This window comes from Phacochoerus africanus, chromosome 15 (assembly GCF_016906955.1).
Source record: "Phacochoerus africanus isolate WHEZ1 chromosome 15, ROS_Pafr_v1, whole genome shotgun sequence".
Taxonomy (NCBI): Eukaryota; Metazoa; Chordata; class Mammalia; order Artiodactyla; family Suidae; genus Phacochoerus; species Phacochoerus africanus.
This window is the reverse complement of record NC_062558.1, coordinates 101328958-101353462: the sequence shown is the minus strand read 5'-3', so window position 1 is coordinate 101353462 and position 24505 is coordinate 101328958. Positions and strand designations below refer to the sequence as shown.

The window sequence follows — 24505 nt, the reverse complement described above, 5'->3', positions numbered from 1 at the left end:
TCTTATTAAATAGTTCTGATACTTCACATTGTCTTATCAGATCTTTAATTACTTAGAAAAAGCCAAGTCTTTTCAATAACAGAGACAAGTTTTTAATTTATTTTCATCTTATTTTATTATTTTTTTAATTGTTATTTCTCCAATACAATTTTTTTCTACTGTACAGTATGGTGACTCAGTTACACATACATGTACACATTCTATTTTCTCACATTATCCTGCTCCATCATAAGTGACTAGACATAGTTCCCAGTGCTACACAACAGGATCTCATTGCTAATCCATTCCAAAGGCAATAGTTTGTATCTATTAACCCCAAGCTCCCCAACCACCCCACTCCCTCCCCCTCCCCATTGGCAACCACAGGTTTTTTCTTTTCTGTGGAAAGGTTCATTTGTGCCATATATTAGATTCCAGATATAAGTGATATCATATGGAATCTGTCTTTCTCTTTCTGACTTACCTCACTCAGTATGAGAATCTCTAGTTCTACCCATATTGCTGCAAATGGCATTATGTCATTCTTTTTTATGGCTGAGTAGTATTCTGTTGTGTACATATACCACATCTTCCTAATCCAATCGTCTGTTAATGGACATTTGGGTTGTTTCCATGTCTTGGCTATTGTGAATAGAGCTGCAATGAACATGTGGGTGCATGTGTCTTTTTAAGGAAAGTTTTGTCTGATGTATGCCCAAGAGTGGGATTGCTGGGTCATATGGTAGTTCTATGTATAGATTTCTAAGGTACCTCCATACTGTTCTCCATTATGGTTGTACCAGCTTACATTCCCACCAACAGTGCAGGAGGGTTCCCTTTGGTCCACACCCCTTTCAGCATTTGTTATTTGTGGACTTATTAATGATGCCCATTCTGACTGGTGTGAGGTGGTATCTCGTGGTAGATTTGATTTGCGTTTCTCTGATAATCAGTGATGTTGAGCATTTTTTAATGTGCTTGTTGACAATATGCACATCTTTCTTGGAAAAATGTCTATTCAGGTCTTTTGCCCATTTTTCATTTGGGTTGTTGGCTATTTGCTGTTGGGTTGTATAAGTTGTATATTCTAGAGATTAAGCCCTTGTCAGTTGCACCATTTGAAACTATTTTCTCCCATTCTGTAAGTTGTCTTTTTGTTTTCTTTTTGGTTTCCTTTGCTGTGCAAAAGCTTGTCAGTTTGATTAGGTCCCATTGGTTTATTTTTGCTTTTATTTCTGTTGCTTTGGGAAAATGACCTGAGAAAACACTTGTAAGGTTGAGAATGTTTTGCCTATGTTCTCTTGTAGGAGTTTGATGGTGTCTTGTCTTATGTTTAAGTCTTTAAGCCTTTTTGAGTTTTGCCTATGTTCTCTTGTAGGAGTTTGATGGTGTCTTGTCTTATGTTTAAGTCTTTAAGCCTTTTTGAGTTTATTTTCATGCATGGTGTGAGGGTGTGGTCTAGTTTCATTGATTTGCATGCAGCTGTCCAGGTTTCCCAGCACTACTTGCTAAAAAGACTTTTTTTCCCCCATTTTATGTTCTTGCCTCCTTTGTCAAAGATTAATTGACCATAGGTGTCTGGGTTTATTTCTGGGTTCTCTATTCTGTTCCATTGGTCTGTATGTCTGTTTTGGTAGCAGTACCACACTGTCTTGGTGACTGTGGCTTTGTAATATTGCTGAGACAGGTTTTTTTAAACTTATAATTTTCTGTATTTTTCTTTCAAACCTTAAATAACTGGAAATAGAGATATGTATTGCATAAATGCCCCCCCCAAGTTCATTCAAAGAAGCTACTTAGATTAAACATTGTGTGTAACATTTCTATTTTCCTAATTTTCTACCCTACACATGCTTGTTTTTATAGTACAAAAAATACTGTTTGATGAAAACATATAGTATGAATAGTATTGTTTAGTTATAAAATGTAAACATGAGCAGTTCCCACTTACGCCTGTAACAAGTCTTGTAGAGCATGTGGTTAGTAATTTTTCCTTTGCTTCACCACAGTGATGATTTGTTGGCTTCTGTTTTCAATGCTCAGGGCTTCTCCATCCCATACTGTTGATGACATGCTTTGCTAGTCTGTGACCAGGTGTTCATTACCTACAGCAGAGTTGCCAGGGATTGTTTTCTTCCTCTTTTTTTAAAAATTATAGTTGATTTACAGTGTTGTGCCAATTTCTGCTGTACAGCAAAGTGACTATGTCAAACACACACACACACACACATATATATATACACATACATTTTTTTCTTGTGTTATCTTCCATCACAGCCTATCACAAATGATTGGATATAGTTCTCTGTGCTATATAGTAGGACCTCATTGCTTAACCCCAAACTCCCTGTCCACCCCACTCCCTCCCCCATCCCCCTTGTCAACCACAAGTCAGTTCTCCATGTCTTCATGTCAACATATATTTAGATTTTTTTTCTCTACATTGACTATTGTGCATAGTGCTTCAGTGAACATGGGAGTGCTGACACCTTTTTGATATCCTTATTTCAATTCCAGAAGTGGGATTATTGGATTACATAGTAGTTTTATTTTTAATCTCTGAGGAACTTCAATACTACTTTCCATAGAGACTGCAATATTTTTTTTTTTTTTGCCCTTTTAGGGCGGCACCCATGGCATATGGAGGTTCCTAGGACAAGGATTGATTTGGATCTGTAGCTGCCAGCCTACAGCCACAGCAACGCAGGATCCGAGCCGCCCGAGCAGCATCTGAAACCCTCACCACAGCTCATGGCAATGCTGGATTCTTAACCCACTGAGCTAGGTCAGGGATTGAACCTGCATCCTCAAGGATCCTAGTCGGGTTCGTTAACCACTGAGCCACAATGGGAATTCTGAGACTGCACTATTTTGTATTCTAACTGATAGTTATTTCTCCACTTCTTTGCCAACAGTAATTGTCTTTTGTTTTAATGATAATAGCCATCCCAACAGGTATGACTTTAAACAGAAGATTGTCAGAGGTTGGATTTCATGTTATTCAGCAAAGTTTAAAATATTTTCATCCAAAATTAATATTTTACATACTCTTTGAGCCAGAAGTATTGATTCAAATTACAATATTTATTCTACAGGTATAAATGATATTCATATAAAATCTGAAGTGGTATTTGTGCAATATTCTCTACAATATTGTGTATAATTGCCAAAAATCCGAATCCAACTTAGTATCTGTTAATGATGGATTTTCATGTAAATTTTAATATTGTTCCATATGAGCTGATAGGGAATGATGTCCAAGATATAGTAAATGATCCAAGCAAGATATGGAAGAGTATGTATAGTATGGTACATATAGGGGGAAAAGATCCACAGGGCATAATCTGTAAAAGAATACATAAAAATATGGGTAGGAGTTAGTTGTCTTTGAAGGGAAGACTGTATGACGAGAAGTTGGGAGGAGGGAGACTTACATTTTATTGTATTCTCTATTTTTATCTTTTGAATTTTGTGCCGCCTGTGTGTAGTAGAATGGATAATTTCCCTCGATTCTGCACTCTCGTGCAATAGTATTTTATATCCACACTCTTTGCCATGTGGTTTACAGCCTCCTACTGCAGGTGAAGCAGACTATTCCACCCCACAGAGGCCAGGCTCAGTTATGTGATCTGAATTAGCCAAAGGAGTGTGAACAAGCAGAGGTTCAAATATGCTGGTGATCTAGTTGCCTTCTTGTGCTCTTGGGATCTGTCATGTGAGGAATATAACCTTGAGAGCTGCTAGTTACAGAATGAAGAGAAGATGTGGTGCAGACCACAGCTTTGAGCCAAGCCCAGGTGATCTCAGCCTAAAGCCCAGCCACACCAGCCAAACTGCAGACTTGTGAGCATAAAAAAACGTGGTAAGCCATGGAGTTGTTCACGACTGTTTATTACACAGCATTGTTGTGGCAATAGCTGAAAAAGACAAATTCCATAGCAGCTCTCTTAACTGACCTCCACCTAACCAGATTCCTATATTCACCAATGCCCTCTTCTCTCTAATATATCAACTGATGTCCAATGCCTCCTAAATGTTCATAACTAGGAGGCTAATCTGTTACAGTCACTTCCTACTACTACTTCCAGTCAAATCATATGCTTACTAAGAGTTACATATGAGTTCTCAGATTTATTTATGCCTGTTCTATTTGTTACATTAGTTAAGTTACTTAATAAATTGTGGTTAATTTAATTAAATGTGATTAAAAATGTATTTCTTGTATGAAAACTACTGTGTAATCTTTGAAAGAGCTCAATAGATGTTAGTCACAAGAAATTGTGAAAAAATTAGTCTAATCTTGGTAAATAAATATTATAAAAATATAAAAGGGTTTGCAACTAAAATTGCTCCCCAAGTTTTAAACATTTTTATCCCTTTTAAAGAGACAAAACTAAAAGTTAAAAATGATCAATTTTGGATTTTTATTGAAGAATGATTACATGGTGTTCAACATCCAAAGACCTTGATCCTATAAGCAAGTATTTTTGAACTAACTTACATTTATCTGTTTTAAGTTAAAAAAAAACTGTTGAAGGTATTTATGTGTATTATTTATGATTCCTTGAGTATCATAATCAGTTTTCCATTAATTACATCTTCATAGAAGGCAAAGGACTTTTCCAAGTTCATACCATTCAGGGATGTGGAACTGGCACTAAAACTTCATGCTATTCTTAGAACTCTGTATTAATTCTTAGAATCAAAGACTGACATCATTTAGGGACTGAAATAGAGCAAGACTTTGGAATTTCCCACTGCCTCTCTTGCTGGTCCTAAACTAGGCTTTCTGGAAACTGCTTTGAAGGTTAATGGGTACAAGGAGTTCTATTGTGGCTCAGCGGTAACAAACCCGACTAGTATCCATGAGGATGCCAGTTCAGTTCCTGGCATTGCTCAGTGGGTTAAGGATCTGGTGTTACCATGAGCTGTGGTGTAGGTGGCAGACATGGCTTAGATTCCGTGTTGCTGAGGCTGTGGTGTAGGCTGGCAGCTGTAGCTACGATTCAACCCCTAACCTGGGAACTTCCATATGCCGTGGGTGTGGCCCTAAAAAGCAAAAAAAAAAAAAAAAAGAAAGAAAGAAATAAAGAAAAGGAAAGAAAAAAAAGAAAGGTTAATGAGTACAAATTCAGTCATATAAATTCTACTTTGCTAGAAGACATGATGGCTGATCAATCTATCTTTAGGGCAAAACAAGAGAGAATGAACTCTCATGTGTTATAACTTAAGACTGTTGCCTACTGCCTATGAGTTCTAGGACATTTTTTTCAGAAAGCTTTATTAATTTAACCTTGCTTTAAAGACAGTGACCTATAGCGAATAATTTTAATAACTAGAAATTCAGCTTATCCTAGTCCTTCCCAATTTTGTTTTCCTTGCCCAACCCCCAGTTTATAGCTTGTAACCATAAAACAAATTCTTATAACACTTAAATTTGGTCAGCTTTCAATTCTGCTATTTTTTCCATGCATTGTGTGGGCCAGCGCTTATTTTATGGCTTGTTTATAGAGGACCATAATGCTGTTTCCCTAATTGTGATTTCAAGAAAGCCATGAGAGCACAGCCACCCAAAATATATTCCCAAATTGCTGCCTTGACAAGGTCTTTCTCTCTATGCCAGCACCCCTATGTTTATATTCAATCCTTTGACAAAGGGAATGGGGAATGGGTATCATTTGCATGAAACACTGTATATATTTTTGAAATAGGGAAGAGAAGGACCTATTTTAACTCCTCCCACAAGTTCACAGAGAGGATCATTGTAGATGAAAAAAAAGGACCTATCCCTAACTGACAGCAAGAGAGTCTGAGATTTCAAATGTGGACATTTCTTAGAGAAAGAGCAGCACAGTTGAAATAACTCCCCAAAGGGATGCTGCTACCAGGGAATCCTTCAGCAATGGCAACAGGGTGAAGGCTGTAGGCTTCACTGCTGATAAGTAGTTTCTCCAAAGCCTCTTATGGGCTTGGAAGCAAGTAGATGTATTTCTGTTAGGGATATAACTTCATCAAGTCTATGATTTTACTGTACACCCGTTGAGCAGCATCAAGGCCCCAGATGAAATCAAAGTGGTTCCAATCTGGCAACAGTTTGAAGTAACGGAGATTCTTGATTTGGGGGAGTATCCTGGCCACGTCCTGGGGTGTTACAAGGACATCGTTTCCTCCAGCCCAAATAGCAGTAGGTACTTCCATGGCAGTCAGGTCATATAGTGGGGGACGACTCTATGGAAGAAAGAGAAAGGAAGTTCATGAGAAGAAGCTCCTCATAACAACCACTGACTTCACATAAGTCGGGAGCTGCTAAATAAGCATTAACTATGACCATAGGAAGAAAGCATGCAATGGACCCTGTCTTCAAGGAGTATGAAGGTACAAGGCAAGATGGCTAAATAAACATTTGTGTACAAAGGAGGGGATGGTGAAAGCTATAATACATTCCCCAAATGCAATGTAAGTGAAGACAATGAAGAAATTATTTCCAACTGGAGCTTCATAAAAAGAGCAGTAATTTGAAATGACTCGAGGGATTGTTGAATTTTACAGATAAGAAAGAGGGTTGGAGGGCTTGCTAGCAGGCAGGAAGAGCATGTATGCAATGGTCAGAAATGGCAAAATGTCCATTGCACCCAGGAAAGAAAATATATGAGGGAATACAGTAGGATGTAAGACTACAGACAGTGATGGACTAAATGTTAGGCTAAGGTTCTTGGACATCTTTCACAGGTTTTGGAGACAAGGCAGGATCATTTCTCGGAGCTCTGTCTTAGGATGACTGAATATCCATCAATTTGTGGGGTAACTTGAATAAGGACTAGGTTGGAAATGCGTCTTAAAAAAATCTAGAAAAGCAGTTTGGATGATCCACAGAAGGTGGTAACTGAAGGGACGGCTAAATTCTCCAAGGACAAAGGGGAGAGAGATGCAAGGAATTTTGGAGGAATTCTGACAATTTGAGAGCAAATTTAGAGGCATAGAGAGTAGCCAGTGAGAGGATAAAGGGAGAAATGAAAAAGGGAAAGAAAAAAAAAAAGATCATTGGATTATGATCTCCCAAGTTGGGGGATAAGGTAAATTGTAAGGAGACTGTGGTAACTAATATGTATGTTTGAAGGTGAGAATAGGCAATTAAATTTGGCAGTTAAAACAACAGGTAATTTTAAATATAGTAGCTATAATAAAAAGATGAAGACCAAAACTACATTTTCCAGGGAGTTCCCATTGTGGCTCAGTGGTAATGAATCTGACTAGTATTCATGATCCCTGGCCTTGCTCAGTGGGTTAAGGATCGAAGGTTGCCATGAGCTGTGGTGTAGGTCACAGATGCAGCTCAGATCTCACACTGCTGTGGCTGTGGCTGTGGCTGTGGCTGTGGCGGGCAGCTACAGAACCGATTCAACCCCTACCCTGGGAACTTCTATATGCTACATATGCAAACCTAAGAATGAAAAAAAGAAAAAGAAAAAAAAAGAAAAAAAACCTACATTTTCCAGGGTTTAGGAGTAGGTGGAAGAGGGGAAGATGAGAGAATCAGCCCTTTTAAGTATTAAAAAAAAATGTTGATTAAAAACAGAGTGATGGAAGGATGACTTGATAGGATTAATGGGTTGAGAAAAGGTTTTTTGCTGTTCACAACGGACAGGAGTTCATTTAAGAGACTAAAAAGAACTGGGAGGAAGAGATGAGGGGAGATGGAGTCAGGGGCATAAGCCCAGGTAACTTGGATAATAAGGGGACCTTCATTTTCTGAGTTTGAAAGGAAGGAGAGAATCAAGAGGACAGAGACATTTCAAGGTGGGTAAGAGGGAGGTTAAGAAATTTTATTCCTGCAACAAAAAAGCATTGAGAGGCCAGTAAGTTCCAGGTACTCTGCCAAATGAGAAAACAAGGGTGAACAAAACAGAAGGAAATGCCTACCCTTATGACGCTTACATGGGTCAATCCTCCAATTCTCAGAAAAAAAACACAAAGTAGACACAGATTGTGCTGGGAACTTAAAGAAAGGACAAACTGTTGAGGCTAGAATATAATAAAAATTGACTTCCAATGAGCTAAAATCCAAACCAAATAACACTGGATTGGCCTGGAGTAGGGTAGGACCAGTCTTCCATGGATAAAGTCTAAGGACATTTACACTCTCATATACCTGTCATCACGTTGTACACTTGACTCTTAAACCTTTTTGGTCAGTTTTACCTCGGTAAAACCGAAAAAATGGAACGTGACTATAAAATGGTCTTATGTGTGTGTAATTTTTAAATTTATTTTCTTGACTCGTAAACAATATATAAATATAACATGCTCATTAAACATAATGAAAGAAGGCAGAAGTATGTAAAATCCAAAATGAAAGCCTCCTTTACTCTTCATGTCCACCCACTTCCCTCTTTCTTTCTTCCTCTCTTTGAAAACCACTTTAACATTTGTTATCTGTTTGGCTTTTTTCCAAGCATTTGTAAATACATGCATTTGTGCATATACAATAAAATTCACTGATTTTACAAACAAGATACAGAGCATTTTCATCACCTGCTAAATTGAGGAGCAGGAGAAAATTTTGTGGATGATGAAAATGTTCTGTCTGTTGTTTGTGGTGTGGGTTACATGAATGAGTATATTTGTCAAAACATTGGGTTGGATACGTAAAATCAGTGAATTTTATTGTATGTCAATATCATCTTAATTTGATTGATTAAAAACAAAAATATAACATAACTCTCACTGTTGTCTTAAAGGCTATTGGGATCATTTCTCTAACAATTCAGTATATTACTGAGAAACTGACTGTTCTGATGTTCAGAAGCAACTCAGTCCATCTACACTTACACTAATCACCTTAAATGTCAGTCTGAGAAGACACTGGAAAAATTCAATGTGTTTAGTCCTCAGTAGGAAACCCAGTCCATGATCTTGGAAAAAGAAGTGGTGGCAACAGGATTGGTGAAAAGTACAGGAGGGCTAAATAGGTCCATAAGTTACGATGTGTAAAGTTAGAGGGAAAAAGATAACGTAAGACTCAACTCTACATAGGTAGGTAATACTCTTAACTTTTATGTGGAATCCTAATTTTTTCTGTTGGTATCAAGAAATATGTATTTATTTACTCTCTAAATTTTTTTTTGTCTTTTGTCTTTTTTGTTGTTGTTGTTGCTATTTACTCTCTAAATTTTTAATAAAACCATTTTCACTATTATGCAGGCATTGAAACTATGTTAAAAACAACCCAGTAATGTTGATTATGTCTTCCCATGACCGTAAAGGAAAAAACAAGATTAAAATTTGTGGAAAAGCAATGATGCTGAGAAGATTGGGATACATGTAATAAAATATTGATACATCTATTTATCTTTGGGTGGAAGGGTTATAAATGATTTAATTTCCTTAGTACATGTTTCTTTTATTTCTAGATTTTCTTCAATGAATACATCTTAAAGCTAGACATTTTTTAAAAAAATTCTTTCTACTAATGTGAGTGTCACCAATTGCCAGGTAGAATTCTTTTTACTCTCAAATAACTTCTTAATATAATTTTTTTTCTAAAAAAACAAAACAAAACAAAAACAAAACCCCTACCCTTCTGAAGTCATTCTAAGTAGCTCACCTGATTGTAATGACGCATGTTCTCAGCTTCACTTCCCCAGTCATAAGCTCTGAATTCATCAGACTGATAAAGCTGAATCAAATGTTTTATGGACCAAAAAATAAATAAATATTCAGAGTAGGCAGCACAATTGTTAACAGCAACCCTTAGAAAAATATTATACACTGGGAAGAAAACAAGGCTTCTGGCTCACCAGAAGATTATTAATACATTTTTACCACTTTGAAAAGCAAGGTCAACAGAGGGAAGCAATGATCTTCTTGGTTCGAGGGGAGAAACTAATGGAAAACCTAGATATTAGGGAGAAGTCAAATCTCAGATGTGTTTCTCTATAGGGAAGGCTCGGTTCTCCTGAAGCTCTACCTTCCAGTTTACCTTCCAGTTTAGCTCAGGGCCTATTTCACAAGCTCTTATTTAAGATGGTGTTCAATTACGCCATCTACTTGGTCTGTACCATGCCTTGTTGTTTCTCTTAAGATCCAGGGAAATTAAATGATAAAGATGGTGACAAGGACAAAATAGAAGCCAGCTACTAAGCTTCTTAGATAGGAATGCTAACTTGGTTCTTGCATGGATAATGAAAATAAGGATTGGAATTGTTCTCTATGACAAAGACACTACCTGTTTTATATGCAGGATGTTCTGTACTGATGATCCCGTGGGAGCATGGGACATATAAACATCCATTCGGCTCTGAAGAGAAACAAGACACATGTTACAGCAATAACCACCCAAGGGAATGAACAATACCTTTCAGGAGCAGAGAACAATTATGCTAACATTCAGTCAACAAACACTGGGGTTGTGAAAATGGCGAGACAGAACACCTACATAATTACAAATTCATGTCAGAAACGTGAATGTGAATGAACCATGGGCTGGCTGATGGCCTGGGCTGCTTGAGAGCAAACGTGTATCAGCTCTGAAGCTGTGGGGTAATTTGCCTATTGCGAAGTAGAAGAAGTAACAATGGACAACATGGAGCAAAGAGACCAAGAAAGGCACTCTGTGCAAGTGAGGGAGGTGGTGTATATTATTGCACAGACGGACATGATCACAAATCAGTAGATCTAAAATCCTGGAGCTCAGGACCTAATTTTGTTTATGATAAGCTTTGTGACTTTCAGGAAGTTATTTATCATCTTTGAGTTTCTGCATTTTCACCTACTAAATGGACATGGTTAAAATCATGCTACCAATTTGCTGGGCTCTTGTAAGGATAAAATAAAACATTGCCAAAGAAAAGCTAAAAGCTGATCACTTCTAGATGCACTGTACTTCAATTCCCATAAATATTATAGAGATGAAAATTATAGAGATAAAATAGTAGTGATAATTCTGTGGCTTAGAATGTAATGAAACCAATAAGAGGAGCTATAAAAAATGTGAAGTTTTTTTTTTTTTTTTGTCTTTTTGCTATTTCTTGGGCCGCTCCCGCGGCATATGGAGGTTCCCAGGCTAGGGGTCCAATCGGAGCTGTAGCCACCAGCCTACGCCAGAGCCACAGCAACGCAGAATCCGAGCCGCGTCTGCAACCTACACCACAGCTCACGGCAACGCCAGATCCTTAACCCACTGGGCAAGGGCAGGGACCGAATCTGCAACCTCATGGTTCCTAGTCGGATTCGTTAACCACTGCGCCACGACGAGAACTCCAAAATGTGCAGTTTTGAATGAGCAGTTTTTCAACAATTGTGCCTCAAGGTTTTCACTCTAACACAATTTGGCCTCTTAAAGAATGAGGATAGGGTGGGCTTTCAGAGAAAATTGATTTTGAGACTAGCTTCATTGTAACAATTTCATTGGTTGCCATTTGCAATATGACAAGGGCAACTCTTCAATCACACTAGTCTGCAAGTGTGAACTCCTCCTTCTTGAATTCTCAATAACAGGAAACAGAGTTGATGAACCAGGATGTCTGCTTATTCACAGGAGAGGGAGTGCATCTCCATTCTATTCTGTCTTGCATGTTCCAAGTTAAGTGATGAGTTATATTTGAGGCTAAAGTCTCCCAACAAGTGAAGGCACACAAGGAATAAGTCCAATGCTTGTATGTACTTCCCTTTTTTCTTCTAGGACTTTATTTTAATTTTTAATGCACTGTATAATAAAATCAAGTTGACTGTAGTAAGGGCTGGCTGATTATGAACACATGAAGCCATGATCTAGAGTGAAACATCTATTTTCCTACGTGAGCAGGGATGAAAAGATGAAGCTGCCTATTCCTTTCCCCAGTCTTTACATTCATGGTCCACTGAATACCTAATCCATGCATAGCAAATCTCCATCTAATAAGAGTTTAGACTATTTTATAATTTATGAAGTATAATAGATACATCAAAAAGAATCAAAGAAAAGCTGGAATTTCTAAAAGCACCTAAAAGAATTTCCAAATGGATATCATTATACATACCATATTCATATTTTTCTTATTGAATCCAGCCCATAAGGACATAATTTCACTACATATCACCCATAATATTTTATTGTTGCAGAGTTTGGTAGAAGATGACTTCCTTGCTTTATCTTCTAAAAAGATACCTTTGGTACCAAAAAATTTCTGTAAAAATAAAAACAAAACAGAATTATCCTTTTGGGAATAATTGTCAGACTTCTTGACTTTCCCTTCTTCCCAGGAATGAGGATTCTTACATTTGTGAATGGGGATGTAATTGTATTTGTATATTTGTTTGCTCTTTTGGCCAAGGGGGCCAAGCCATTCAGGAAAAGTAACTATTTATGACTCCATCTCCACCCAAGGAAGATAATCAAACATAAAATACAAGGAGATTGTAGTGAGGACCCTCAAACCCCAATTAACTAATTTCTCCATGTGAAAGCTCTTCTTTACTGTATCCAATCAGCTATTGCCTATATTTCTCATTGATTGGCAAGAAAGGTAGAACGGCTTCTCCTAAAGGTCAAATATTGCCTGGAACAGCAGGAAGAGAAAGCAGGATTTTCCCCTATTATTCATGTACACATCACCTTTACAGTGAAAATTAGAGGATGGTGCACTGAGGAGAGGGTGCTAATGGACAGGAAAAATTGATGTGGAGGCAGCACAGTTAAAGCTTCTAGGGCTTGAAAAAGCAGTAGGCTTGGGTGGGGATCTCTGATGGGAGGATCAGAGCATTCCGAAATGGTGGGCAGGGTCAGAGAATGAGACTTAAAGTGGCAGAATATTTGACAATAGGGAATAAGAAACTGAAATAAGTCAGGGACAACGTTTGCCTCAGACCGACCTGTGGAGGCAAAGTAATACATGTGCAAAACTGACATATGTAGCAATTAGATGCGTTTGTCTCTGAATTTAACGTAACAAATTTGTCTGCTCAACTCTGCCCAAATGTAAAAATCATTCAAAATTAACTGATATCAATACAGTTTGAAATAGAACTAGTAAGCACACAAAAGGCAAGTTACACCACTTGAGCTTACAATAAACAATCCAGTAAAACTACTATCAAACCAATTATTAGGCTTCATGGAAGATCTTCCTTGTGTTAGCTCACAATTGTTTTTTCCATTCTTACCTCTCCATCCCAAACCAGGACCTCATTTTACATATGAATTAATGTGATGTCCTAATTTGCAAACATTTGTTTTATCTTTCACCTCAAATTTCATTAAAGACAGTAGACAAAATACTACGTTCATTGTGGGAATGAACTTTTTTTAGAGAAACAGAAAGCAAATAGAAAAAAAATTTTAATGAATAAAACCCCAAATTCACAATTGATCATCAAACTACTTTTCCAACACTTGGAAAATAACCAATAAACATTTGAAGAAATAATGGAGCTATAAGATATATAGGCTTTGGAATCTTAACTTTAGTAAATTAGAGCAAATTCCAGTAAGGTAAGGGGTATGTTATTCAGGCTTACTTTATATCAAAGAGGTCAAGGCTCACATGTAACTTGAAAAATATCTTTCCTTTGGACACTGAATTCATTGACATGCCCAGTGAAACAAGAATGGAAGAAGGAAAATTGTAGATAGACCTTAAACTGACATACCACGCAGCTTACCTGGAAATTCTGATTTATACTCAGGTCTGTTAATGATGGAGTATAGGGCATTCTATATGGAAACTGTAGAGATTGTGGCATAGATAACACACACACACAGACACACACACACAAGCACATGGTTGCAGGGTCTGTTTTCTATAGATTTCATCTAAATGTCCAACTTGGACTTCATAGTAGATTTTAAAATAATAAGGAGTTATCATCAGATAAGAAATCCTCATATATATTTTGGCAGAAGGAAGAGCCTACCTTGATTGCAGAATTTGGAAGTAGGAAAAATCTGGTAAAAATGCCGATGGTGTATTTGAGTGAGATCATAGGACCCAAGGCAAAATTCATTTTGATTCTCTGTGCCAGCTCAGGTATGGTGGCAAAGGCTACAAACCCTGAGAGAACAGGAAACAAGATAGTCTTGTAAATATTAGCAACCCTTAGGCAATGTTTCTACTAATAGAAGTGGGGCTCTGCTTTGTCATATTTATCCTTCTACTGCAATGACCTTTGGGATGAACTGGGAAACTCTTTCAAGTCATTCTGCAAAGAGAATCTGCCTTCAGCCTTTTCTGCTCTCAAGACTCTATTTTCTCTAATTCTGGATAATTTAACTTGGTGGGGGAAAGTGAGGGATAAGCAGCTAAAGCAACTCCAGCCAAGTGAACTGGGGACACTCTCAATTCCCAAGCATGGAGTAAGTGCTAGCAATGTTGTCACTTTACCCCCAACTCCTAGATGCTGGAGTAAGTCACAAAGCCCCAAGAATTCCATAATCAGTTCATGGGAGGTGAATCAAGAGGCTTTTTCTGGAGTTCCCAGCATGGCACAGCACAAACAAACCCAACTATAAACCATGAGGTTGCGGGTTCGATCCCTGACCTTGCTCAGTGGGTTAAGGATCCAGTGTTGCCGTGAGCTGTGGTGTAGGTCACAGACACAGCTTGGATCTGGTGTTGCTGTGGCTGTGGCCAGCAGCTATAGCTCCGATTAGACACCTAGCCTGGGAACCTCCATATGCCTAGGGTGTGGCCCTAAAAAGCAAAAAAAAAAAAAAAAAGGCTCTTTCTATACTTTCACCCAGTTATCCCACAGTTTTCCTTTCTCACAGTGGGATGAGATTTCATTGCTTCCAGTGCTTCACTGGATGCTTACCAAACCTTCACAATCCTCCCTGCTTCCAAAAGGGAAAGAGATTTCCTTTGGTCCACAGTGGCCCCAGTAAGGACTGAATATCTCCATCTGCCCTGGTCTTTCAGTACTAGCACTGCACCCATATCCAGCGCTGTGAGGATGAGGGTGGAGGTCAGCCCCACATCGAAAAGGCTATGTGGAGGACCTGTGTGTTTGTGCTTTACCAGGCCCCCTCCACTGTGTGTGTGTGTGTGTGTGTGTGTGTGTGTGTGTGTGTGTAGCCATAGCAGAGGGGTTTTTTTTTTCCCTGAATTTTTTGTTGAAATATTGAAACAGTCTTAGCCAGAAAATGAACTGTGAGTAATAGATACAAAGACTGAAACAGGCATCATAGTTTCCTCTAGAAGATGTCAAGAAATGCGTGGAGGTGAGTTTTTCAATGATCATATTGGTTGGAGAGCCCAATAGTTTTTAAGTGGGCTAGGGCTTGGCTTGTTAAAGGTCCTATGAGGAGTGGGTCCTTCCCACATAACAAAAATTTCTCTGCTCAAGTGCAAATAGTGCTCACTGAAAAATTCCATGCCCTAAATGCAATGTAGAGCCCTGATGATCAGATTTTCTGTTTTCTTTGCCAATCAGATATGAGAACATATCTAAGTCTTGACCACATTTCTAGACCCCATTCAAGCCATTCTTCTCCATGCAATTTCTGCACAGCACCCAAGTACCCCATTGGTGAAGTCAAAATGACCTGGTTTGAATCTGTGTACTCTCTCCTGTGAGTTAGCAGGTCTTGAACGAGACACTTAATTTCTCTGAAATTCTATTTCCTCTTCTATGAGATAAAAATAATAATGCTAGGATTGTTCTGAAGCTTAGTGAAAGATATTGCAGGAAAAGTCCTGAACAGAGGGTCCTAAATGCAGTGAATGCTCCTAAATGATATTTCCTGTTACTGATAGATTTTTTTTTTTAGGGGGAGTAGAGTCCTATTATTAATTCTTTGATACTCTTTTAGTATATTTTCTCTGATGTTCACTGACAATTCTAAACTTGTAAGCTAGCAATATAAAGCACTGGTAAATACATACTTGCTCTTTATGATAATGGTGATGATTCTTACTACCATAGGAATATTTATTGCATCTTGCACAGTTTCACTCAAACTAAAATATTGTATTTTCACAAAAACCAATTAAAATTGGAAACTTTACTAACAAATTCATATTTTTAATAATATAGTTTCCTTTAAATTTTTATTCAGAGCTAGATTATTGATTTCTTTTTAAAAATCTATAAGAAATACATATTCAAAGAACATTTCTTGGACTTTTCAAAATCCACATAGTGCTAACACTTAATTGCTATTCCATTGAATATTAAATCATACACTAAATGGATAAGCTCAGTTAATTTATTATGTAAGCACTGGTGTTCTGATTCACAAACAAAATGTGACCATATCTTTTCAATTTGTTCAAATATGAATATAAGCCTCTCTTTTTTATTTTTAAAATCCCATATGGGTTGTGAGGAATGTATGATTGATGCATCTTTAACATTCTTCAAGGATATTTCATGGCATTTGACTTTACTTTTTCAGCTCAGAGGAGACCTAGAGACTTCTTCTTTTTTTTTATTACTAAATTTATTACATTTATAGTTGTACAATCCAGTTTTATAGTATTTCCTTCTCGCACTCCCAGCATTCCCCCACCCCCCAAACTGTCTCCTTTGGAAACCATAAGTTTTCCAAAGTCTGTGAGTCAATAGAGACTTATTCTTTGGAAATACTTCTTTTGATTCTGGGCACATGTTATTCCTGGGAAATCACATCACCATTACAAATGTGCTGCTGGGCATGGAAGAAAGATTTGTCCTATAAAACTCACAGTCTGTGGAATTCAGGTTCACAGCATAGCACAGGATGGCGAATTAGGGACATTGTAAATGCAAATAGTTACTCTGTTTCAATCTAAAGATAAACTCTTGCATGGTGCTAACCCTCTTATAAAATGTTGACCCTTGTGAACATACCTATTGTAGTACCAAGTGAATGTCCAACGAAATACAACTTCTCCTGACCAGTTTTATTTACAATGAAGTCTACTATTCCTGGGAGATCATATTTGGCCATTTCATCAAAGCTGCAAAATAAAACAGGGCCATATAAATACTCCCAACTAAGTTTAAAATTCAGAGCACTCCTTCACTTATTTTTTACACACAGAATTCTGTGCTGTCCACTTACTTGTGTTTCATCATTTACCCTGTTACATGTACGCTATTGTAGTTTTGTTTGCTGCATCTATGTGTATTACTTTCTAAGAACAGGAATGACTTCTAGACTTGTGTAATCACATTATCTGACAGTCTTGCCATTCCTCTTCTTCATTCCCTTCCTTTGCATTTCTTTTGCTGCCTTTTCCCCACCTGGATGCATGCCTCTACTTCATGCTCCCCCAGGGGACTTCAAGACTCTTAGGGCCATGTAATAGCCAGCTTTGGGAACAGAACTGGTTGTAAATCATGATTCTACCATGCACTAGTTGAGTAACTTTCCATTAGTTACTTAAATGCTCTGAACTTAAGTTTCCTCACCTGTAAAATTAATATGGTAGGGTTGCTACAGCACTTACATAGCATTAAAGGAATGACTCTGGCTGCTATTAGGCACTCAATCAGATGTTGCTATTATTAATATTTCTGTCCAAATAGAGATATATTTAATATATACCAAAATCCTATAGAACCAGTTCATCCAGCATTAATACAAGAGAACAACAACAACAAAAAAGGCCTAAATAACATGTCATTGAGTCAGGTACCTCCTGAGCTAAAAGCCTGTTTATTAAAAGAATATGAGAAGAAATATAGATTTCTACTTCCCAACAGAAGAGAATGGTTGTGATGCTTTTTGGAGTATAAGATCCAAGCTTTAAGCCAAGGACCAAGGACACGAAATAATTCCCAAAGCTTGCCCCTAGCCAAAAGCTCTGGCCCTAACAATTTAGTCTCATCTTCCTTTCCTTCCAACTTGTCAGAAGGTACTGAATATTGAATTAACATGGTTCTGTTCTCACAGCAGTTTTGCAAACTCACAGGAAGCTTAAGCCTGAGAAAGGAAGTCCATTGAAGGCATCAGCCTGTCCTCTGGTGACAGCAGAAAACACTTGCACTAAAAGAAGCAGTCAGCATATCAAAAGATTCTTGTCTACTGCCCATTAACAAGATTCCGAAGATCTCATATTAGAGTTTTCCTGAAAACTGTATTCTATATATTCTCAATCACAGTTTCTTTAGGTAAAATATAACACTGATACACATTGTCTTTGCAAAACTGATTGACTCACTAAGAGAAAATGTGTAATAGCATCACTAGGATGGATATAAGCCTTGAGAGGGCAAGGACTTTGTTCACTCTTGAAAGTTCAGGGCCTAGAACAGTGCACACAGCAGGCGCTCAACAAACATTGGTTAAGTGAGTGCATGCATTGGTCTTAGGAATTTTCCTGAGCTGTCCCCTAAGACATACTTATAATGTATAGTATTGGATACAATAGTGTGTTCAAATGCTATAATTCGCTCGTGGGAGAATCAGTGAAAACCAAAGCTTCTTGCTATTTATCTCCTTTGAGATGTTAGCAGAGAAAACAATGGGCTGTGTGACTCCAAATATCCCATGCGTAATTATTAATACTATCCACACTGTTATATTTAAAGGACCTGTCTCAAATTGCCTTCATGATTTTTCTTGGATACTGTTTACCTAAAGGCCCAGAATTCCTCTTGAGTCAGTGAGAGTGTTTTGTGTCTTCTTGACCAAGTGTTCCCCCGGCTGTTTCCCATCCAAACATCATAACCTGAATCTGCTAGAAGGAATCCAAGGCTGCCATTGGCAAAATTCTGAAGCCAGGAGGCACTGTCTGCAAACAGGGCATGCTGCATGTATACAACTGGCCGGGTACCTGGAGGGAGGGAGGAAGGAAGACAGAGAGAAACTTTGTATAATAAACAGAGTATCTCAAGAACATGATAGAAACATACACACACACACACACACTCTCTCTCTCTCTACCAGAAAAAGCAAAACCCGAAATAGCATTAACTTTTCCCCTTGTCATTAGTGTAGAACATTGCAATCACACAACTTGTTTCCTGAGTACATACTTTGTGCCTGTTGTATGTTGACATTCACTAGTTTATTAAATTCTCAATTAAGTTTATAAAGTAGCTCCGACTTTGAGGATCCTCATTTCATTTTTTTATTTTAAAAATTTTTTATGGTTGCATTCATGACACATGGAAGTTTCTGAGCCAGGGATTGAATCTGAGCCATAGCTGCGACCTATGCCACAGCTGTGGCATTGTCTGATTCTTTAACCCACTGTGCCTGGCCAGGGATCAAACCCATGCCTCTGCAGCAAGCCAAGCTGCTGTAGACAGATTCTTAACCCACTGTGCCACAGCGGGAATCTTCCTTTTATAGATGTAGTGCCTTAAAGTAACTAAGTAACTTTTTCCTAAAGGGTTATCTAGCTGACAAGGGCAGGGCCAGGACTCAAGGCCAATTTTCTTTCGTGCTAAAGCAGGTGCTTGTAACTGCTCTGCACTAAGTATTCAAATTTATATATCTCCTGCGTTTGCCTTGCAAAGGCCTGAAAGTGATCACGTTTGATGCAGTCATGGGGAAGGGGAGGTGAATATAAATGGATAATGAATAGTTACTCGTCAAACTTCCAATCAAATCCCCCAGCCTCTGCCCACTGAAAAGCATCTGAAAACCATAATAGTAAATTCATCCTCCTGCCAATTCTCAAGTTTCTGATGGAGAGAGTATTCAGGGAGAGGAGAATGAAGAACCAGGATGGAAGTTTCTGTAATTTAATAGTAGGAGGCTATATTTAATAGTTAACCGGCTCTGGAGTCAGTCTGCTTGGGTTTGAATTCTGGTTCTGTCAGTTGTTATTTGTGTGAGCTTGAGCCTGTTACATAACTTATTTTACTACAATTTCATCATCTGTAAAATGATAACAATTATCATAGGACTGCTGTGAAGCTTAACTGATTTAATTCATATAAAGCATTTAGAACAATACTTAGAACAATTTAGAACTAATAAATAGCATTTAATTCCAAATATCCCCTCAAATTCTCCCTCCTTAAGCACAGCCTTTCCTGTAAAAATGTTCTTCTATGTTTCAAATCCCACCTCTACTGCTATCTTTTGTGTTGCCAGATTTAGCAATAAACAAAGATAAACAAAAAGGCCCAGGATGCTTTATTACATTTGAATTTCTGATTAGCAATGAAGAACTTAACCATGTAAGTATAAACTGGGATTATATGTGTGTGTGTGTGTGTGTGTATATATATATATCTCCTCACCTGATCTTATCTGAAATTCACCTTTAACTGGACATCTTGTATTTTATCTGGTAACCCTACCCACATCCCACTCCCATTCTTTCACTGCAAAACTCTTGAAGTCTCTGCAGTTATGTTTTCCCATACAAAGAGTATAATTCCTATGTTTGGCATGGCTGGTCCCTCATTCTAGAGTGAAGCCTTTATAACCCCATACCCTTTCATCACACAAACTGTCTTTCTCTCAGGTAAAAACATACATGAATTTTAAAGTTTTCTTTCCTGGAAAAGTCTCAGAAATGCCACTGTCATTGAATTTGATGTGTTTAATCCTGCAGAGGGAGGCCTATGGATTCTAAGGGGGCTGGGTGAGACTCTTTGGGGACACCCCACAACCAACTTCATACAACCCAGCCAATCTCTCTCCAACAGTGATGAAATCCACTTTCCCAAAATATAGCAATTTTCCACATGAGAAATCAGCAAAGGATAGGCCCTACCTTTGCATTTACTCCCTGAGAAGCATGCCTGGTGGCAGTCAACAAGATCTGTCTTGCCCTGTGTATTTTTAGGTTTTTGCCTGTCTTCAGAATGGAAAAGAATGAGACTTCCTGTTAACTATTTAAAGACTAACTCAAAATTCAAACCAACTTTTATAATTCAGGGACTGTCTTAATGGGCAACCAGCACTAAACTTTACTCTTGTGCATCACTCTTTCTCAGGAGAAACACATTTTGTACCTGTGTTCTTAGTGTCTCTTCGGCCATGAGGAATTCTGTTGATGCTGAGTATGTATCCATCTTGAGTGGTGACTTCATATTCCTCACTGGGGTAGCCGTTGTACTCAATGATTTCACTCTGCCCAGGAGAAAGAGAGGCGTTAGCTAAACATCTTCTCTAAAAGGTTATCAACAGGAACTAGAAAAAAGCATTTTGTGTGTGCTTATTCGGGTAAATTATCTGAAATCTGTAGCCCCACGGAAATGTAAAATTAATTTACTGCTTAAGGTCTTGATAAAAAAATAATTAGACTATTAGAAAATGTCTTCTAGTGGTAAATTTTTTTGAGGGGGGTGGAGATAATATCTAGCAATGACCCATTCTTCTTCTCCCTATTTCTTTTTTTCAGCAGCACCCACAGCGTATGGAAGTTCCCAGGCCAGGGATCAAATACGCTGTGCCATAGCTACAGCAACGCTGAATCCTTAACCCCCTGTCCCACTGTGCTGTGCTGTGGAATAAAACCGGCACCTCAACAGAGACAGCCTGGATCATTAACTCACTGCACCACAGTGGTAACTCCTGACAAAACTATATTCTCAAGTGAACGGTCTTTTGAGATCCCTCTTGGTTTAAGGATAACAGGATCATAGTCCAGTAGAGGGCAGTCATATGTGTCATCCAGAGGACTTAAAATATAATTTTTAGTATTCTTAAAGTCTAAATTCAAAAGAGGAGGTTATCGCCAAATGATAAAATTCTACTTTATATTATTAGACTATATTACTTACACATCCAAAAGATATCTACCTAGCTTGATTCTTGGAGAATGTTAAAAGTCACCTGTTTTATGTTTTCTTATCAGAGATTTTCTGCTATGACAGGAACTTTAATAACACAACCCATTAATCTGCTTTATTTGATGTTCTTTGGGATTGTCCATCACTTACAATATTCATCCACACTTCAGGATTTGCTTCTTTTTCCAAATTAAAGTATCCACCAGCATTTAAAGTTCCACAAATCAAATAGGTTGTTGTTAAAAACAGCCACATCATGGAAATGCCTGGCATGATAACCGCAGATTATTTATACAGCATGTATAAACATGTATTATCTATACGTCAAAGTTGATTAATGAAATAAAATAATCCCTTAATGAAAACTTGACCAACATCCCGAGAAAGCTGAAACAGTCTGGAAAGGAGCAAATACAATGAGCTAACTTCAAGCACTATTAATTGATTTTTTTTTCACATAGAACTGCCCTGACATAGTCCAGTTTTAAAAAGGAAATGAATTTAATCTAGTACAAATGCTTATTTTTTCTCATTTAATCCATTTTTTCCAATTATTTTAAGTTTATGTTTGCCTGTGAATTGCCAGAATACATAAGGATTCAGAGGAAAAGTTTCATACAGTGGCAAAGCTAAAGTGGAAGTACCCTCTAGTCTTGCCCAGCATTCCACACACCAAAAAACAGCACTGAACAATGAAGCTTCAACCAAACAAACAAGCTTATGATCCATTTCTAATGATGCGATTATTTCTGTGAACACCCAAAGGCAAATTTTGCACATTTAAATGTGCCGTGTCTCTTTCTTGGCATGGCTTAAAAGCATGTCTCTTCAAAGCAGGCCAACAATCATGCAGAGAATTCATCACCGGGCGTTGTCGCCTAATGGCCTGAGTTTGAGGTCCAGCCTTAACCATGAAGGAGATTTCTGATTTGGGGCAAGTTACTTAATAGCTTTGTCTCTCAGTTTTCCTGCTGGTAACATTAAGATAATAATGTAACCTTTCTTATAGGGTTACAGGGAAGATTCAGTGATACATAAAGCACTGAGCACAATGTAAGCTCTTTCACTGATTTTTAAAAATCTAAGAATGAATAAGAGTAATAGTAGAGAGTCTTTGCTATAACAACTTAATTATAGACTTCTAGAAATGCAGAATTTACTTCTGAAGTTCAACAGCTTTCCACAAATTTGCTATCTGGTTGAAGATGATTTTCCATTTATCATGTTATATAATTTAAAACATTTTTGAGACTAACAAAGCTATCGAGGACTTGGCTTGTGCCAGACAGTAGTCTAAATGCTTCGCATGTAATTTAAACCTCAAAGAAATGCCATGAAGTAGCTACTATTATTATCCTCATTTTATCAACGAAATTAACAAAGGCTTAGTGAGATTAAAAATCTGCTCCAGGTTACAGAGCCAACAGGTGACAGAACTGGGACAGGAACGTAGACAGCCTCGGTGCAGAGTCCTTCCACCTGGCTATCACTCCCAACTTGCCTCCCAGTTGTGATAAATCTTGGTCTTACCTAGTCAGGTGAGTTCCTGCTGCTCCTGAGGACTCCTTATTGGTTAGGAACTTGGGAACTTTTGCATGGGACAAAATGAAGAATGAGATACAGTTGCAGCTAGAAGCTAGATAAATGAGAGACCGGAAGCTGGTAGAAATGAAGAAACCCTTGATGGTGACACACACCCAGGGCGTCTTCCTGACACTCCAAGTGCCACGATGTACTTGTGGATTGGGCAACAGTGGTCTATGTTTGTCAAATAACCAGTTTGACTGAATCTTCCATGTTTCCACTGAATGTCTGTCACTGTTGGGAGGGTTCGGCAGCATTTCCATAACAGTGTATCAAATGAGGAAGTATGTACTCAGGATCCTGCTAGACAAAATCAGAGATAACAACATCTACCTTCTTGACACAAGGGTCCACTGTGAGGGTCAAATGAAGCAATGCTTGTGAGAGTTCTGGTGTCAACCATGTAATGTGCAGGGAAGTATCTGACTCTTAACTCAGTTGAGAAGATGAGTCCATCCTGACTCACTTTGGAGGCCAGAAAGAGTTTGGAGTCAACAATGTAGCAGAGGAAACTAAACCCAGGTGCCAAAGGATTCAACTTGCTGTCAACTTTGGCAGAGAGGCCTGAGGAGAAGAAAGGCAATTTATTGCTAAAACCCACCTGAAACACTGGAAAATGGAGGTGGAAGTGCCTCATTTTTCCATTCTACTTTGTACCGCTGAAAAGTCAAAGCAGTAACTGAATCTCTTTCATCTCTCAGAGGGAAGAAAGGTAAGTTGCCACCCAGCATGAAGTAGGTGCAGTTCCATTAGCTTGGTCTCATTCTTAAATCCTTTCACAAACATATTCATGCTTGTCTAAATCAATCCTAAGATCCACTTGAGCCAAACAATTGTGGAGTGAAAGGAAGCACTCAGTAGGTTGAAATAGGTGAAAAGATTATGTAGCAGCCCAAACTCATTCAGTGTATAACAAAAGACTCAACCATGCTTTGCCCTGAATGATAGTAAAAAGGGAGAGATGTGTGGGCTTGGCTGGATCCTCTCATGGGTTATGACTTTAAAAACAATCCCTTCTAACAAAACTTCAGTGGACTCCTTGGAGAATTCTGGGAAGCATACTAATGTTGATTTGTTGCCATGATTTCATGTGGAAATAGGATGAGTACAGTTAAGCTTCTCAGACCTTTATGGATTGTAGACTAGCTTGACTCACATAAGAATTTATAGACTACTGCCTTCTCATATTACTCAGCTTTGAGGTTTATCTGAATAACCAGGGGAATTCTTCCAATTCAATTTCTTGTATAGGTACAGAGTTGTCCCAAATCAATGAAGCTAATGTTTC

The 24505-nt window shown here is 38.1% G+C and overlaps 1 protein-coding gene across 1 annotated transcript; it reads right to left on the bottom strand.

Moving 5' to 3' along the window:
- Window positions 1–5109: 5109 nt before the first annotated feature.
- On the bottom strand, window positions 5110–23756 carry LIPN (lipase family member N). The gene is made up of 10 exons (XM_047761629.1): window positions 23164–23756; window positions 21784–21899; window positions 20854–20971; window positions 18515–18713; window positions 16783–16892; window positions 13870–14006; window positions 11997–12143; window positions 10205–10276; window positions 9584–9655; window positions 5110–6207 (listed from the first exon to the last, which is right to left on the bottom strand). The coding sequence occupies exons 2-10, from the start codon at window positions 21889–21891 to the stop codon at window positions 5974–5976; spliced, it is 1197 nt and encodes a 398-aa protein (XP_047617585.1). The 5' UTR covers window positions 21892–21899; window positions 23164–23756; the 3' UTR covers window positions 5110–5973.
- Window positions 23757–24505: the final 749 nt, after the last annotated feature.

Excerpts from the sequence above, each read along its gene's own strand:
- LIPN (XM_047761629.1), bottom strand. The coding sequence starts at position 21,891 with ATGATGTGGCTGTTTTTAACAACAACCTATTTGATTTGTGGAACTTTA. Across the intron at positions 9,656-10,204 it reads ACATCCTGCATATAAAACAG|CTTTATCAGTCTGATGAATT; the intron begins GTAGTGTCTTTG and ends CATTTGATTCAG. Across the intron at positions 6,208-9,583 it reads ACATGCGTCATTACAATCAG|AGTCGTCCCCCACTATATGA; the intron begins GTGAGCTACTTA and ends TTTCTTCCATAG.